This window comes from Eleutherodactylus coqui, chromosome 9 (genome assembly GCF_035609145.1).
Source record: "Eleutherodactylus coqui strain aEleCoq1 chromosome 9, aEleCoq1.hap1, whole genome shotgun sequence".
NCBI lineage: Eukaryota > Metazoa > Chordata > Amphibia > Anura > Eleutherodactylidae > Eleutherodactylus > Eleutherodactylus coqui.
The window spans coordinates 58,679,873-58,697,531 of record NC_089845.1 but is presented as its reverse complement, the minus strand read 5'-3'; the positions used below and the strand labels follow the sequence as shown (position 1 = coordinate 58,697,531).

Below are 17,659 nucleotides of genomic sequence, written 5' to 3'. Positions count from 1 at the left end.
TATATTAACTATAGCCCTACAAAGAAGATATAGTAATCTATACATAACATGAAATTCATAGACAATCATTAATGTTGAAATCACATAGAATGGCTGAGTGCTGCCTCTGATTGGGCATAGCGCTCAGCCAATCAGAGACAGTACTTTCAGGAGGTGGGGATTTTTAAATCCCCGGCCAGAAGAAATTGCTTTAGAACAGTGCAGGCAAGTCAGGGAGAAGACGTGCCGGAGAGATGATGTATTCTTTTTTCAAACAGCTAAGGCTTATTTTCAGGGAAGGGCTTATATTTCAAGACCTTCCCCAAAAATACCTGCCGGCTTCTCTGTACTGCAGATGGTCCACACGTCTCGTTGTCAGACATTCACAGTACAGATCTTTTTTTATACTCCTGCTTTTCCCGCAGAATCCACGGCCCATCCTTCAATGGAAGCCGCCTGTGTGGGAACCGCAGTAAAATGGAGCATGTTTTCATTTTTCATCCGCTGGTGTGTATGAAGAATCATTTTTCCATAGCATTCTTCAGAGGGCTATTGCTGCGAAATCCGGAGGCGGATGCCTGCTCTAGATTCTGCAGCAAAGATCCACCCGTGTGCATGAGGCCTAAAGAAACCTGGTGTAATAATAACTGACATTCCGTAGTAGGTTAATAAACACTTATCCATGTCCGGGGAAAACCAAGGTTGACACAAACGAGAACTTAAAGGAGATGTCCCGAGGCAGCAAGTGGGTCTATACACTTCTGTATGGCCATAATAATGCACTTTGTAATATACATTGTGCATTAATTATGAGCCATACAGAAGTTATAAAAAGTTTTATACTTACCTGCTCCGTTGCTAGCGTCCTCGTCTCCATGGTGCCGACTAATTTTCGGCCTCCGATGGCCAAATTAGCCGCGCTTGCGCAGTCCGGGTCTTCTCCTCTTCTCTATGGGGCTCCGTGTAGCTCCGTGTAGCTCCGCCCCGTCACGTGCCGATTCCAGCCAATCAGGAGGCTGGAATCGGCAATGGACCGCAGAGAAGCCCTGCGGTCCATGAAGACAGAGGATCCCGGCGGCCATCTTCAGCAGGTGAGTATGAAGACGCCGGACCGCCGGGATTCAGGTAAGCGCTGTGCGGGTGGGTTTTTTAACCCCTGCATCGGGGTTGTCTCGCGCCGAACGGGGGGGGGGTTTAAAAAAAAAAAAACCCGTTTCGGCGCGGGACATCTCCTTTAATTATTTATAAAGACATTATTAACCCTTTCCAATCCACTGTCTGACGTCCAAAGACATTATGATTTAAGGCTGTACAGCTCCGATGTTGGAAGATGCCCGTTGGGGTTCTCTTACTGTATATTGCCAGCCTCTCTGCTGTCGGAGCCTATCCAACGTGTCACCTCATGCAGTACTGGCTTTAGCCAGCATATAGCGCTGTTGTATAACAGCAGAAACAGAGTAAGCCCCCTAGGAAAAGCAGGATACAAAGTGGACTGGAAAGGGTTAAAACTTTCAGTATTATGTGCAATGAAAACATATACATATACAGTACCCTCCTTTATCTGGAATCCAGTAAGACATCTTCACAAGAGTACTCAGTAAAGCTCTCCAACCGGTAATACAGTGAATGGAATGACGCATTCAGAACGTCTGGATAAGACACTTACTTTGCCAAATCATTCAGATCTAGACGGCCATCTTTATTCTTGTCAAAGAGTTTCATCTGAAGCAGACAGACACGGTTAGTCATCACATCTCCAGTTAATAAACAAAAAAAACTAAATGCATATTTTCCGTTCCTGTAAAATGTGAAACATTTCAAGGTAATTTACTGGTAACTTTCTCCTACTAATATCTATATAAACATGTATTTTTACAAATGACAGTGGAGGTGGATGGCCTTCGGGAAATAAATGGCTATTATTGGTGATATACAGAGATGCTTTTAGTGTTTGGCCTTACATATTAGACTTTAATGAAAGAAGTTAAAATAAGTTTAGCATTCTGCTTTTATAGAAAATATAGTCTCTCTCTAAAAGTCACTCTGTGCCATGTGCAGGAGCAATGGGTATGAACTCAAGTACAAATTAAGCTTTCAGCATCGTGTTAAAGAGGCAGACCCTCCTGCTTTGCTACAGCAATATTTCTAACCCTGTGTGCACACTGGAGCTTAAAGTGAACATTGTGTTCAGTGTGCAGAAAGCTCCTCCCCCTTGTCACTCAGGGTTGTTGCAGGCACCTTTAACAATATGTCTATGTACAGGATATGGAGTTCTGTAAAAGAAAAACTCAGAGTCCCAAATGCCAACCTAAAAAAGTAGATAGTGTTAAAAGGTGGATATTTATTATCAGTTGAAAAGGTTTTCCAGCTTGAACAGCCTAATAATATTGCAGTGTAAGGGCTTATTCACATGCCGCATATCGCACGGGTTTTCACCGATATACGGTGTCCCTTTCTACAGGGGGAGGGGCGGGCTGGGCCGGGATCAGTGCACTGAGCTCCCGCCCTCTCTCCGCCCTTCGCCGCTATTTGCAATGGGAGGGGCGGGACGGGGTGGAACTTAGTCCCAATCACAGCCGGCGCTCAATAAACCAATCACAGCCATTCAGTGATGTCATTCACTGAATGGCTGTGAATGATCGAGCGCAAGCTGTGATTGGCTTGCCCTTGATCCAATCACAGCGCTTACTTACACAGCGCTGACAGCAGGGAAATTCAAAGCCGAGCAGGGAGATGACAGCGGGGAGAATTCTGAAGCAGCTTGCTGCACCGCCGGGGAGACCATCATGCCAGGGACACAGACGCCGGCTGAGACATGTGCGTTTTTTGTTTTTTTTACTTCACTCGAGTATAAGCCAAGGGGGGCTTTTTCAGCATACAAAAATGTGCTGAAGAACTTGGCTTCTACTCGAGTATATACAGTATATGGTACTGGAACTAGTAGACTCCAGTCACCTGATAGGTGGGACTCTCAGAGGTGACATATATGACAAATCCTGTATAGGGTGATACAACATGTAACAGTATAATGTGGACAAAAACTGCACATACATGTAATTTTACTGTAAAACCGACCAGAAATTAAAAGGATTTTTAATTGATCTTAATTAGAGTTGAGCGAACGTACTCTGCCGAGCTTAATGCTCGTTCAAGTATTAGCGTACTCGATGGTGCTCGTTACTCGAACGAGCATCACGCCGCGTTTGACCCCGCCCCAGTTTTTGGCCCCTCCCCGCTGTGACATGCCGAGAGAGAGACAGAGACAGAGAGAGAGAGAGAGAGAGAGAGAGAAAGAACACACACGAACCAAGAGAAAAAAAAAAAGCCCTGGACCCGGCGTCCCACATACAATAATGCTCGAGTCTCCCATTGTAATCAATGGGGTTCGTTACTCGAGTAGAGCTCTCGAATTTTACGAAAAGTTTGACTTGAATAACGTGGACCCAAGCACTTGTGTGCTTGCTCATCTCTAATCTTAATGTCTGCGCAGTTTTGCAAATGAACAGCACTCTTACCAGTAGAATCATGTGGGCATTTAAGACTGAATTTGAAAACTGTGCCAATTTGTGGAAAAATTAAATTTCAGTGGCCTTTGCCTTAAGGCCAAACACTGGCATAGCTTTGCTCCTCCTTTCTTGGCTCTGTAACTCACAGTACAATGGACGCTGGTACTGAGCTTAGTTCTGGTGCTCTATTTATATTAAATAGATAGACAGGTTAAGGATGTAAGGACATGGGGTGGCTGGCCGCACACAGCTGGATTAGACCTACCCATCATAGCCATTGACCACATACTTTGCCAGTAATTTGTGCGGCCATGGATCGGATGGGTGTGGCGAGGCAGGGCTTGTGTCTCCACCTTTAGGCTGCCTTCACACAGGGCATAATTGCAGCAGGCATTCCGCAACATAAAACCTGCAGCAATCATACTGGAAAACCACAGTGACCACATCTGCAACTAAATGGTGTGGATTTGGCTGTGGTTTTTCTAGCGGATCTGCTGTTGGATTTAACCCTTACATTTCAAGGTTTGAACTTCACGGCGAAATCCGCAGCATAAATAGTCATGCTGTGGATTTGTTGTGGAAATTGTCTGCATCATGTGAAAGAGTTTTCTTAAATTCCCTCCCCATGGCTTGTTCTTTAAATGCTGTGAAATTGACCTGCTTGACCTGCCAATGCAGCTGTCGTCTATGACAGCTGCGGTAGGGAATTCTTTATTCCCCGCAGGGATGAAGAATTCCTTTGCTGCATCTGTCACAGATGTAGCAGGTGCAGCTGGGAATTCATTTTCCACACGGTGATGAAGGAAACATCTGCCACATGCGGCAGATGTGTTCTTCATCCCTGCGGGGACACGGCAGCAGCGGACAGGTAAGTGGGTTTTTTTGTTGTTTTTTTACACTAAAATTGTTGTTTTTGAATTATTGAAAAACAATTAAAATTGTTGAAAAACAATTACAGAGTGCCGGGAGACCATTGTCTTCAATGCAGCCGTGGCTCCATTGGAAATAATGTGTGAATTCCCTATTGTGCACGCATGTCCTACCTTAACAAGCACACACCTGTAAAACACAGACATGTGAACACACCATAGAGAATGCATTGCTTGTAATAGATGCGTGTTTTTTGCGCACATATGCACGCACAAAAACACGCTCGTCTGAAGCCACCCTTAAAGTATATTCACATGGCACAATCTGACATGAAATTTTTCACGTGGATTCCATCTCTTAAACTGTGGCAGAAGTCCACGACTGTTCTGCTGCGTATTTGTGCAGATCCACATGCAGTATTATCACTGTCAATGCGTAAAATCTACGTGTGGATGTCACTTCTTGATGGCGACCTGCGCAGAATCACTTTGAAAATTCTGTACATGGGTTTATCCATTGACAGGTCTCAAACAGCGTGTGTAATTCTACAGTGTTAGAGGCGGAATTCGCATAGAAGATTCCACATTAGATTGCAATGTGTAAACATATTAGCATGGGCTACTACTCATGGGCCAGTGCTGTGTGCTTGCCACCCAAGCTAAAATTTGTTGGCCAGCCCCTGTGTACCACACGGTATGCCCATTGTCCTGTATTGGAAACTGTGCTGGACAAACCCTTTGGCATTAGCTAATAAAGGGAAGTCTTGAAATGATGCCTTAAAATACAATTTAAGAGAGGTTCTCCAAAAGTAGACCACGCCTTATACACTATAAATAGTAGCAAATAATGAAAATTAATTGAAATTCCCACTTTGTTTGCAATTATGGAAGCATGACTTACCATTGTATCGGTGTATTCATCCAGTTTATCAGCAGAGATCTTTTTTTTATGTTGTGAGAAGAGATCTTGCAGGAAATTCTGGTTAAACGAATATGAAAAACAATGAATATAAACTCTAAATAGAGCGAGGAAAGCATTGCGATCTTCAAGACATTTGTTATTCTCACCGAACATTTCAATGATACTACAACTATGGGGCAATGTGTCCATTAGCTATACATCAAATCTATTTCTGCACAGTGTTGTTTGCTGTGACCCAGCATTCATTTAATGTGAAATGGCCTGTTGGAAATGGACAATCTCCTTTTAGAATACAATTATTTCAGTAATTGGTTGGTCACAGCTGTAATATCTGCCAATCAGTAGATACTCCTGGGCAGGATATAGGTGGCTATAAGTGCCCAATATAATGAATGGATGAATATTGGATAAGTGGCAGCACCAAGTCCTTCAGGCTGGGAGCTTGGTCTGGAAGAATCTTTATTGGCTATATTATGTTACCTATATTGGCTGTCTGCCTGCTCTGGCCAGTAGAGGGGGAGCCAGAGCAGAGACCCTCCATCTATGACATCCATATACCCTAATAGGCATACTAGATGGTGTTGCCTTTGTGTGCTACCGCACCATACAGATTTGAGTTTTATCTTTAGCCCCAGTTAGACGGGATAAATGTCAGGCAAGCGACATCTGGCACTCGTCCCCAAACATACTTACTCTCGTACTGCTGCACAGGAGCTAGTATTGCTGGCTCACAGTGAGGAGGCTGGAAGAGATTTCTCTCCTCGCGCCCCGCCCCTCTCCATTGACTTAACATAGTGGACATTCAATACTGAACAGCTGCTATTTACACTGAACAATCAGCAATCAGCTCATCTTCAATCGTTTATGCAGCATAAACGATGGGCTGAACAATGATCTTTCAGTGTAAATAGCAGCCATTCAGTATTGAACGGCTGCTATGTTACGTCATTGGAGAGGGGCGGAAAGCGTGGGGAGGGAAATCTCCTGCAGTCTCAACACCTCCCTGCTGGCCGCTTTGTAAGTGAGCCAGTGTTACTAGCTCCCTGTGACAGCATGGAAGCGGGTCCCGGCTAAATGAACCCTAAGTCTTCTCGTCACAGTCCAAAAACATACGGGTCCAAATAAATAGACAAAAATATACACAAGGGACATGTAGAGGCCATTAGACTGGGTACATTTCTACACAGGCTCAGAATGAAGTGGAAAACTTTATTATTGTGTTTAAGTTTTTTGGTCAATTTGCAAAAAAGAATCCTGACAAAAACGACTATGCCGCCGGCATCGATTGCGTAAAAACTGGCCTCAGCATTGTCTACTAAGAAATGAGTAATTTGAAGAACTCATTATTCACTGTAGCTGAATGTAAATGAAGGACAACAATACCATTTTTAATATATCACCATTTTCATTCTCCTGGCCTTGCTGCGATATAACACAATTGTCATGTTGTGATGTAATACACTGGTTTTCGTTTATATATTACATATGCTGAAAAAAGTCTGATGAGTTCACAATGGCATTGTCAATGGATCATGATGAGCTGCCCATTTAGTAATCCACTTGGTGTAAGGACAGCATATTATATCGTTACGTGGGTTGTCTCTGGCAGTGAAATCATTGTATCGTAATGTCTATCAATACATAATACATGTCAGGACTAAACGGATACGGTTAATGTTTTATTCACAGTTTGGCAACTGTAGTCATGTAACTGCGGTGATGTATATAGATAAGAGAGGATACTTAACGGAGATCAGCCGGTCAGTGTACTGCGTCGGAGGTGGCATTATTCTAGAACTCGCATGTGACACTGTAACACACCATTTATTTTCATTCACTAATGGCTTTGTGCAAAACATACACTAAGTGGTCGGTAATGTCTCCTCTGGGCAATGTGTTTACTTTCCAAACAGATGTGTCTTTCCCACTCAGTCCTGAATTCATCACGTATATCAGACCGGCATTAAAACGAAATAAAATTTAGATCAGATATTTATCTAGCTGGAACTATCAAGAGGGTTGTGTTGCAGAAACAACATATCATTGTCTAGACGGGAACCACTATTTTATGTTTTAAACTAAGCAGATGTCCGTTCATAAGGCTAAAATAAAAAATAAAACCTCAACGACGGGACTTTGAGCTTTCCTTTTTTGTAGTTCATTGAAAATAAGTGTTTTTTTAATTAAAGGGCTCGTTGGGTATCATAATGGATGTAGCTATATATAGAGCCCTGAGATCCGTTCATCCCTAGGATCGTGCTAGGAGCTGTTATCACTATCTCAATCACAGTAGTAGTCATAGCAACATATAATATGTCACCATGCTTTTCCGAATACTGCTCACCTCTTGGGTAATTGATATCATCATGGTCTATCTAAATGTAGTGAATGGGCATCACTGGTGACGTACTTGTTTAATTTTGAAGCTAGGAGAGGAGCCATGGGAAAAGCAAGTTTTTTTTTTTTGTTCAATATATTTTTATTAATTTTCTGTCAACATCATATACAATACAGTTGATAGTATTAATGGCATTATAGGACTTTGACAAATAGACTTTATTGAATAGAATTGTAAACCCCAATGAGAAACGTTATATTCTAGTCTATATCATAGCAAGCAAGTATTTTTTAAAACTTTTTTAGCACCCACCACTTTTTGGTACACCCTACTAGGGCCCATAATCTGTCCAGTCAGGACATTTGCTTAAAATTAGTTTCACACAAAGGTTGTCACCCTGCTTACCTAGGCTTCAGTGCACTGGTCCCTATCAGCCTTTAACATAGCAACATAATATGTTAGGCTGAAAAAAGGCATAAGTCTATCTAGTTCAGCATTTTAACCCAACCCTCGCCCAATGTTGATCCAGCGGAGGCAAAAAAACCAAATGAGGTAGAAGACAATTTTCCTCATTTAAGAGAAAAAAAAATCCTTCCTGACTCCAAGTCTGGCAATCAGAATAATCCCTGGATCACGAACCCTTCTGAAGTAATTAGTGACTATAACATGTAATATTGCTGTCCCAGTCCATCTCAGACTCTTCTATCAAATTCGGCATCACTAGGTCTGCGGGTAGAGTGCTCCATAGTCTCACTGCTCTTACAGGAAAGAACCCCCTTCTCCATTAAGTAGAGATACATTTTAGAGGGACTACAGAGAAGTTGTATTTTCATTTTAATAACCAACTTAAAATTGGCATCAGTTGCTTCAATTGAATTGAAGCCATCACTACAGTACACTATGAGCACCATATGACCTGAATCTTGGATACAATGTTCCATTGCAATCCTTGTACATAAGTTGGACATAGAATGATTTAAGCTGTTTAGGAATACCGTAGACAGAAAATCTCCAGCAGGTGAATTACTAACCATACATACCACAAATATAGTACTACAGTAATCCTTTACTCCAGCAAGGAATCCATGTGAGCTAGCCAGGGATAAAATATTACCATACAATGTACTTTACATTGTGCAGTAAAAAAACAAACAAAAACAAGTTTTATTACAAAGCACTCATTGGTCCAACTGACCGTACCTCCCTGTAAAAGTCCGTTGGAGATATTAATTAGGATTGAAGGAGAACTGTAGAGGTATGGTGGAAATCCTAAGCCGTTTGGTGGTGAAGGGAACCAGAAGCGCGATAAGGAGGAATAGGTCGCTACCTAGGGCATCAAGGAGTAGGGTACATTTATATATTTAAAATTAAATAGATAAGTAATGGAGGTGAAAGATGGAATTAGGAGAAAAGTGATGGTATCCACAGAGCTATAGCAGGGTAGCCAGAAATGTCGGGACTGCATTTTCCTTAAGGAGTTTATAATTGATTTTCTAACTCAGTGAACTGTAGGCACTGGGGTTGGATAAGGACACATTCTGGAGCCCTTGAAAATGCGTCCTGTGCTGGGTGTAAAATATTTTTGCAATTGCTCTTATCATACCGTGTAAAGAGGTGACACCTTTTAACCCTTTCCAATCCACTGTCTGACGTCTAAAGACATTCTGATTGAAGGCTGTACAGCTCCAATGTCGGAAGACGTCCGGCAGGGTATTCTTACTGTAGATTACTGGCCACTCTGTTGTCAGGGGCCTCTCCAGCATGTCACATACTGCAGTACTGGCTCTAGCCAGCAGATGGCACCATTGTATAATGGCCGAAAGAGAAAGCCCTCTAGGAAACCCTGAAACCAAAACTGGATTGCAAAGGGTTAAACCCCAGTAGATCAGGAGTGCACTGCACCCAGTAGCGCAATTAAAAATGTAAGTGTGATTTTTTTCTTTTTTTTTTTTCTTTCTATAAACTTCATGACATGGCCTATTTTGGGCTTAAAGGGGTTGTCCCGCGCTGAAACGGTTTTTGTTTTTTTCAACCCCCCCCCCGTTCGGCGCGAGACAACCCCGATGCAGGGACGTACAGAAAGCTTACCGGAGCGCTTACCTTAATCCCCGCGCTCCGGTGACTTCTATACTTACCTGTGAAGATGGCCGCCGGAATCCTCTTCTTCCGTGGACCGCAGCTCTTCTGTGCGGTCCATTGCCGATTCCAGCCTCCTGATTGGCTGGAATCGGCACGTGACGGGGCGGAGCTACACGGAGCCGGCATCCTGCACGAAAGGCTCCATAGAAGAAAGCAGAAGACCCGGACTGCGCAAGCGCGGCTAATTTGGCCATCGGAGGGCGAAAATTAGTCGGCACCATGGAGACGAGGACGCCAGCAACGGAGCAGGTAAGTAAAAAACTTTTTATAACTTCTGTATGGCTCATAATTAATGCACAATGTATATTACAAAGTGCATTAATATGGACATACAGAAGTGTATAGACCCACTTGCTGCCGCGGGACAACCCCTTTAAGGACACAACAATTTTTGGCGGATTTTCTGCTCCGTTTATCAAAAGTCATAACTTTTTTATTTTTCTGTCGACGCGGCCGCATGAGGGCTTGTTTTTTGCGTGGCGAACTGTAGTTTTTATCGGTGCCACTTTTGGGTACATAGACTATATTGTAAAACTTTTTTTTTTTTTTATGATAGCAGGGAGAGAAAACGCATCAATTCTGCCATAGATTTTTTTTTTTTTTTTTTACAGCGTTAATCATGCAGCATAAATGAGACATTCCATTTTTTCTGCGGACCGGTACGGTTACAACGATACCAAAATTCTTACATTTTTTTTTAGGTTTTCCCACTTTTCTGCAATAAAAACCCTTTTTTTTGGAAATCTTTTTTCTATTCTAAATCGCTGCATTCAAAGTCCTGTAACTTTTTATTTTTTGATGTACGGAGCTCTATGAGGGCTTATCTTTTGCGAGACGAGCTGTAGTTTTTACTGGTATCATTTTGGGGTACATACGGCTTTTTTGATCACTTTTATTGCGTTTTTAGTGAGGCAAAATGCTAAAAATTAGCATTTTGCCTCAGTTTTTTAGCGGTTTTTTTAAGCATTTTTTTCCGTGCACAGTCAAAAGCATGTGCAACTTATTGTATGCGTCGTTGCGGACGCGACAATACCAAATATGTGGGTTTTTTTTTTTTTACCTTTTTTTATGCTAATCTGAGAAAAAGCATAAAAAAATGTTTTTTTACTCTTTTTTTACATCTTTTTAATTCATTTTTTTAATCTTTGTTTTTTTTACACTGTTTGTATCCCTCTGAGGGACTTTAACCACTGCCCTGATGATCGCTGTCATAAGGCATGGCAGAGCTACTGCTGTGCCATGCCTTATCGCTTATACAGCGGTCCCTCTGTGAACTCTTTCCCTGCTGCGATCTACTTAGATCGTGGCAGGGAAGGGGTTAACAGCGGGAGGCGCATCTCCGATGCCCCCCCACTGTTGCAGCAGGACATCGGCTGTCACTGACAGACGGCTCCCGCTGCGGGATAGCGCGGGATCATATGTGATCCCGAGCTATCTCCAGGACGTAAGTTTACGTCCTGTTGTGGGAAGTAGCAGGCTGCCAGGATGTAAACTTACGCCCTGCAGCGGGAACGGGTTAAAATAACCCTTGTTGCATATAAAACGATGCAAATAAAGGACTGGTCAAACTGGCCTCATCATAATCTATCTATAGTGTTACTAGACAATAACAGACAGGTGGTTAGAAAAAGATATAGAGTTAGACACAAAAGAATTACCCTTAGTTCCACAGCAGAAATAAATCCACTGCTGTCTTCATCATATTTCCTCCAAATCTGAAGAAGAGAAAAATTATTCTGTAATACAGTATTTTGGAAAACGTAGAAAAAACGTAGATTAGATTATACTGTTGTCAAACGTTACTTAATATTATACTATCGTCACCTTTGTCTTTCGCCGGTTTCCAGTTTCACCAAATCTTCAGTGCAGAATCTTGCCTCTTATTGCTGACGTCACAGCCATTCATGGATTGCTCCAATCACAGTCATTCATGGATTGCTCCAATCACAGCCATTCACGGATGAATGGCTGTGATTGGAGCATCCAGCCCTGGCTGTGATTGGCTGAGCAGGCTCAGCCAATCAGAGCAATCTCTTACTGGAGGCGGGGGATTTCAATTCCCCGTCACTAGCAAGATGCTCTGCCGGCTTGACAAGCCCACACGGAGCTCCTGGAGAGCGGCCCTCGGGACACCGACGGCACCTGCTAGGTGAGTATATTGATATTTTTTTCTCTCGGGCAGTGTAGCTAGGGCGTTTAGTGCTGCCAAAAACACGGTACCAAGTTGTGCCGCATTTTCGGCAGCACTGAAACAGCTGCTCATCCATTTAAATGGGCAAAGCAGGGCCGAAAACGCTTGTGTGAACAGACCTGTTGAAATGAATCGGAGCCTTGTACAGCGTATGGCGCTGCGCTAAATGCTGTACAAAAATGTGGTTTGGTGTGTTTTTTGAAATGTCTAGAACGAATTAATTGGATTTACATTGATTCTTATAGAAGTTAGAGGTTTGACTGTACTAATAATATTTATCATATACTCAATCTAAAAGTAACAAAACCTTTTTTCATGGACAAGAGGGGTGATGTTTTTAGGAATACAAGCAGACCCTTCTTCTAATCCTGGACAATCCGCTCCTTTAAATATCATTAGGGTGTTATCATTAGGGCTCAGTCACACGGGCGCATCGGCGCCCGTGTTACTGCAGTAGGAAGACAGTCGTACCTCAAGATGGACGTCTCTCTGCAGCTCCGGGAGAAAGAACATGTGACTGGCTTCATTGCTGGTCATGTGTTCTTTCTTCAGCGCTGCAGAGAGACGTCCGTCTTGAGGTACGGCCTTCTTCTTCCTGCAGGAAGGGCTCAGTCACACGGGCGCATCGGTGCCTGTGTACGGGTGCCGAGGTGCCCGTTTGACTGAGCCCTTAGAGTGTTATACAGATTTAAACCAGACTTTTAATAGATATAGAAAGAACATGCATTTGCAGATACATCCTTTTTGGTTTGACTTACTCGCATAAACTCCACACTATTATCCAAAGGAGTTTCTCTACGGAAAAGTAACAGAAAGTTTTCATCCTCTGGCAAAATCATGTTGGCAAGCTAGGACAAGAAATCAGAATGTTAGTGAAAATTATTCTGTAAAAATATCTAAACATCCATAAAAAATCTTTCCAATGATCTGTTTGTACCAAGGAATATGACTGTAACAAGGGGGCACCCTCTATGTCTAGAGGAAAAGTTTCTACACCAACATAGAAGGGGAGTTTTTACTGTAAGAGCAGTGAGACTGTGGAACTGTCTGCCTGAGGATGTGGTGATAGAGAACTCACTAAATAGTACATGAGGGGCCTGGATGTCATTCTTGAGTGTAACGATATTACAGTTTATAGTCACTAGATTATGGTTGTTGATCCAGGGATTATTCTGATTGCCAGATTGGAGTCAGGAAGGAAGTTTACCTTAAAATTAGGAAAATTGTCATCTACTCCATGAAGGATTTTTTGCCTTTCTATGAATCAACATTGTAGGATAGTAGGCTGAACTGGATGGACATATGTCTTTTTTTACAGCCTTACATACTATGTCTGTGATGGGCAACCTTTTGAGCTCAGTGTGTCAAAATTCGCCAAAAAAACGTAGCATGACTTGGGTGGTGTGTCGCTTCGAGAAAAAAATCCATAAATCCGCAATATTTATAGTTTAAATAACAAATATGTATAATTGTAATGTATAACTGTATTTAATAAACCCAAAACACCCCTCGCACAGGCCCTTGCCTCTCGCAGCCTCCCCCTCACTTATCTTAGTAATGATGAGCCCCCAGCAGCAACAGCACCACCCAGAGCGGCCCCCCCAGCAGCGACAGCACCACCCAGAGCGGCCCCCCCAGCAGCGACAGCACCACACAGAGCGCCCCCCCCAGCAGCGACAGCACCACCCAGAGTGGCCCCCCCAGCAGCGACAGCACCACCCAGAGCGCCCCCCCCCAGCAGCGACAGCACCACCCAGAGCGCCCCCCCAGCAGCGACAGCACCACCCAGAGCGCCCCCCCCAGCAGCGACAGCACCACCCAGAGCGGCCCCCCCAGCAGCGGCAGCACCACCCAGAGCGGCCCCCCCAGCAGCGACAGCACCACCCAGAGCGGCCCCCCCAGCAGCGACAGCACCACCCAGAGCGGCCCCCCCAGCAGCGACAGCACCACCCAGAGCGCCCCCCCCAGTAGCGACAGCACCACCCAGAGTGGCCCCCAGCAGCGACAGCACCACCCAGAGCGGCCCCCCCCAGCAGTGACAGCACCACCCAGAGCGGCCCCCCCAGCAGCGACAGCACCACCCAGAGCGCCCCCCCAGCAGCGACAGCACCATCCAGAGCGCCCCCCCCAGCAGCGACAGCACCACCCAGAGCGGCCACCCCAGCAGCAGCTACAGTACCACCCAGAGCGGCCCACCAGCAGTATCGGCCCCCCCTTACAGCAGCCCCCCCAGCAGTATCTGCCCCCCCTTACAGCAGCTCCCCCCAGCAGTATCTGCCCCCCTTACAGCAGCCCCCCAGCAGTATCTGCCCCCCCTTACAGCAGCTCCCCCCAGCAGTATCTGCCCCCCTTACAGCGGACCCCCCCAGCAGTATCTGCCCCCCTTACAGCGGACCCCCCCCAGCAGTATCTGCCCCCCTTGCAGCGGACCCCCCCAGCAGTATCTGTCCCCCTTACAGCGGACCCCCCCAGCATTACCTGCCCCCCTTACAGCGCCCCCCCAGCAGTATCTGCCCCCCTTACAGTGCTCCCCCCCAGCAGTATCTGCCCACCTTACAGTGCCCCCCCCAGCAGTATCTGCCCCCCACCAGCAGTATCTGCCCCACCTAGCAGTATCTGACCCCCCCAGTATTACCTGCACCCCTTAGGCTGGGTTCACACAGAAACCTCGTCCACACGGGACGGCCAATCCGCTGCGGTAAGTCTGGCTGAAACCGCGGCTGCCGCGGCTCTGTGTGAACCCAGCCTTACAGCGCCCCCCCAGCAGTATCTGCCCCCCCTTATAGCGTGCCCCACCCCAGCATTACCTGCCTCCCTTACAGCGGCCCCAGCGGTAACTGCCCCCCACGAGACCCACGTACTTACCTCGTGGATGCTTGGATGCTCCACTCCTCCTGTGCCCGACGCCCTCCAGCAGCGATGATCTCCGGCACACACTGTGATGTCAGTGTGTTGCAGGATGCCTCTTCCCCTGGACGCTCCCGCAGAACCAACAGGTAGGAGACGTCAGGGGACGGGGGGAGGAGGATCCTGGTGCACGCTGACATCACAGTGTGCGCCGGGATCAGCGCTGTTAGTAGTGCTGGTTAATGAATGCCGGCAGGGGAGTCACGGCCCCTGCCGGTATTCCTTATCTGGGTGACCGGCCGCGTGTCAGTGCTGACACGCGTGTTATAGGTTCGCCATCACGGTAGTATGTTAATGTGTAACATAAAAAATACCTGTATATGTCATTTTAAGAACATTGTAAGTATATAGATTTGACTTACAAATGAAACAATATTGAGATTATGCTGTCACTTATTAAAAAAAAAAAACAACTATGGATTTCTTATTATGACTTTACTAGATGTATGTTGTCATACTGAACCGAGTGACATCCAACACAACATCAAATAGGCACAGTACAAAAATATATGCAATGCCCCATTCTGTATGTTGGATCACCAGATATAAAAAATTCCCAACCAACTTACAATAATAACATAGGACAAGATAAAAAAGAAACTATATTTGACTGTAATGATTCAATCCACTGTTACTTGTATTCCCTCTTAAAAATAACCCCTCTTAAGGATCTTAACAGAATTTGAGGACTGACTGATATTATGTTGTTTTAAGATATATGTAGTCTTCAGACCTTCAAGAGGAGGTTTAAGATCTCCCAAGACATGGAAATGCTTCTCTGCACCCGGAGTTAATGTTTATCTTATGTCAAGAGCTAGGCATGTTTGTCCCCATGGGTATTTCCGATACTAAGTAAATGCAGCTACAGAACAGCAGCTGGAAATGGTCTGGTGGATAGGGGGCATTTGTGCTGTCCATCTCTTGCCAGGTCTGTAGCTAAAGGTGTTCTGCATTAGTCACTTTTTGGCAGCTCCATGAGTTTTTATTTCTAAAATATGTCAGAGTCAGAGGAAGCCGTGAAACATTTGTTAGAAAATGAAACCTGCTCATCATTCACAAAACCACTATTAAAGTAATTATAGCATAAATGATTTATCAAAAGTGATCATAATATCTGGTCATTTAAATATGGGCATTTTAAAGACATATTTGTCCACAGTCAGATTCCGACAAACCTCATGTGATCATACATGTGCCAAAGTAACTATATCCATCTATTTTCATTAATTATATTTATGCATTTTAATGTACTATATACATACTATGTTTTTTTATTTATTTTATTATGATGTCATAAGGTGCTGATTGGGGCTTGACCAGGATTCCTTTAGCAAACTGGTTTTGTTATAATAGGGCAATCCCTAGATTGATATTTTGGTGGTCGCAATTCCTTAGCTTTTTTGGTATGTCATATAGTGCATATGTTTTCATATATTTAACAAAAATTGAAAATATTATTTATGCAACGCTTGAGGATCATCTTCTATGCCTCTATGTGATCAGTTACTAAACAATATCAATGCTCGATCGAGCATCAGGCTTAAACGAGCATGCTCGCACATCTCTAGTGTGCAGCACTTATTATAAAACTAGTGCTCTCTCTTTTATAAAAGAAGAACTCAAAATCCGTTTTTTACCTTTAAACCGACATAGGGTTAAATGATAGAATTCGGTATGACTGCCACAAATGGGGACATTACTAAAGTAAGATTAATTGTAAGTTCACACAAGGAGGATGTGCTGCTGACACTTTTTTTCAAGATTTAAGGATGTAGAATTAACAGTGTATTACATTAGCAGCAAAGTAGATGATCAAATTTCATCTCCACACTGCAAAAAAATGATCTATCCGCCAATTGACATGCTTTGCAGATCTCTCAGCATTTCGACTCACGTGGCCGATTTTCACACCGGATTTCACACTTTGCAATGCAATGGGGGACATCCACAGTAACTCAATCCTAGATGAATCTGCATGTAATACATGAGGATTTCGCTGCGACATTTGTCACGGATTTAGCAGCAGATTGGCAGTAAAATCAACGGTGGAGAAGCCAGAGCGTATTTGTATTCTAAGTTCTTAAACCCGAACTACTACCGTAGTAGCTGCGGGCAGACAGAATGATATCCTTTAATGCACTTCCATTTACTTCAATAAGCAAACACCAGGACACACAGCTCAGGAAATATAATAAAATTGCTATGTTTGTATATTAAGTAATAGACAGGAAATTCTACTGTGGTAAGTACATCTGAAAAAGTATCACATGAAGAAAAACTTTATGAAGGTATGATTAATAAAAAGGGTTACTAACCAGACCTCGGTCATTAACAGAATTGTCTGGTTTTTTTATTCTATTAATCCTATTAGTTTTCTATACAAGAGTTATGAAACTTTCCGCTTCATTTCCCTCTTAATTTCCTTTTCCCTTGTAGCAACTCAAACAACCAGGCTGTATGGACACAAATATTTCTGTGATTGTTCGAAATTTCTAAATGCATTTTTCAGGATTACAAGTTTAATTGTAATTGCAATATTATTACAAGTCAAGTTCTGAATTTTTATAAAGTTTTAAAGAAAGAAAAGAAGAAAAAAAATGATGCTTGGGAAGAGAACATCCCTCTTGACCTCCCTCAGACCTTTCATATTTTCCACTTATGTAAGAATCCCGGGCTGAAGTTAATTCCATTCTTGGGGGTATTAAAACATGGCTATAAATTGTACTCCTAAATTCTTCTGTGATGCTGCAACTTGAAATTGCCCTTCAGTTATTATACTGAAGGGCAATTTCAAGTCGGAGAATGGAA

General features: G+C 43.7%; 1 protein-coding gene across 1 annotated transcript in view; it reads right to left on the bottom strand.

Moving 5' to 3' along the window:
* The window catches only part of SCGN (secretagogin, EF-hand calcium binding protein), a 55,486-nt gene that overhangs the window by 14,426 nt on the left and 23,401 nt on the right, over positions 1-17,659 (bottom strand). Inside the window, exons 4-7 of the mRNA XM_066578953.1 lie at positions 12,703-12,792; positions 11,412-11,468; positions 5,256-5,333; positions 1,646-1,701 (exon numbers count right to left, since the gene is read on the bottom strand). Coding sequence (XP_066435050.1) covers positions 1,646-1,701; positions 5,256-5,333; positions 11,412-11,468; positions 12,703-12,792 — 281 coding nt within the window. The remainder of the gene's footprint in view (positions 1-1,645; positions 1,702-5,255; positions 5,334-11,411; positions 11,469-12,702; positions 12,793-17,659) is intronic.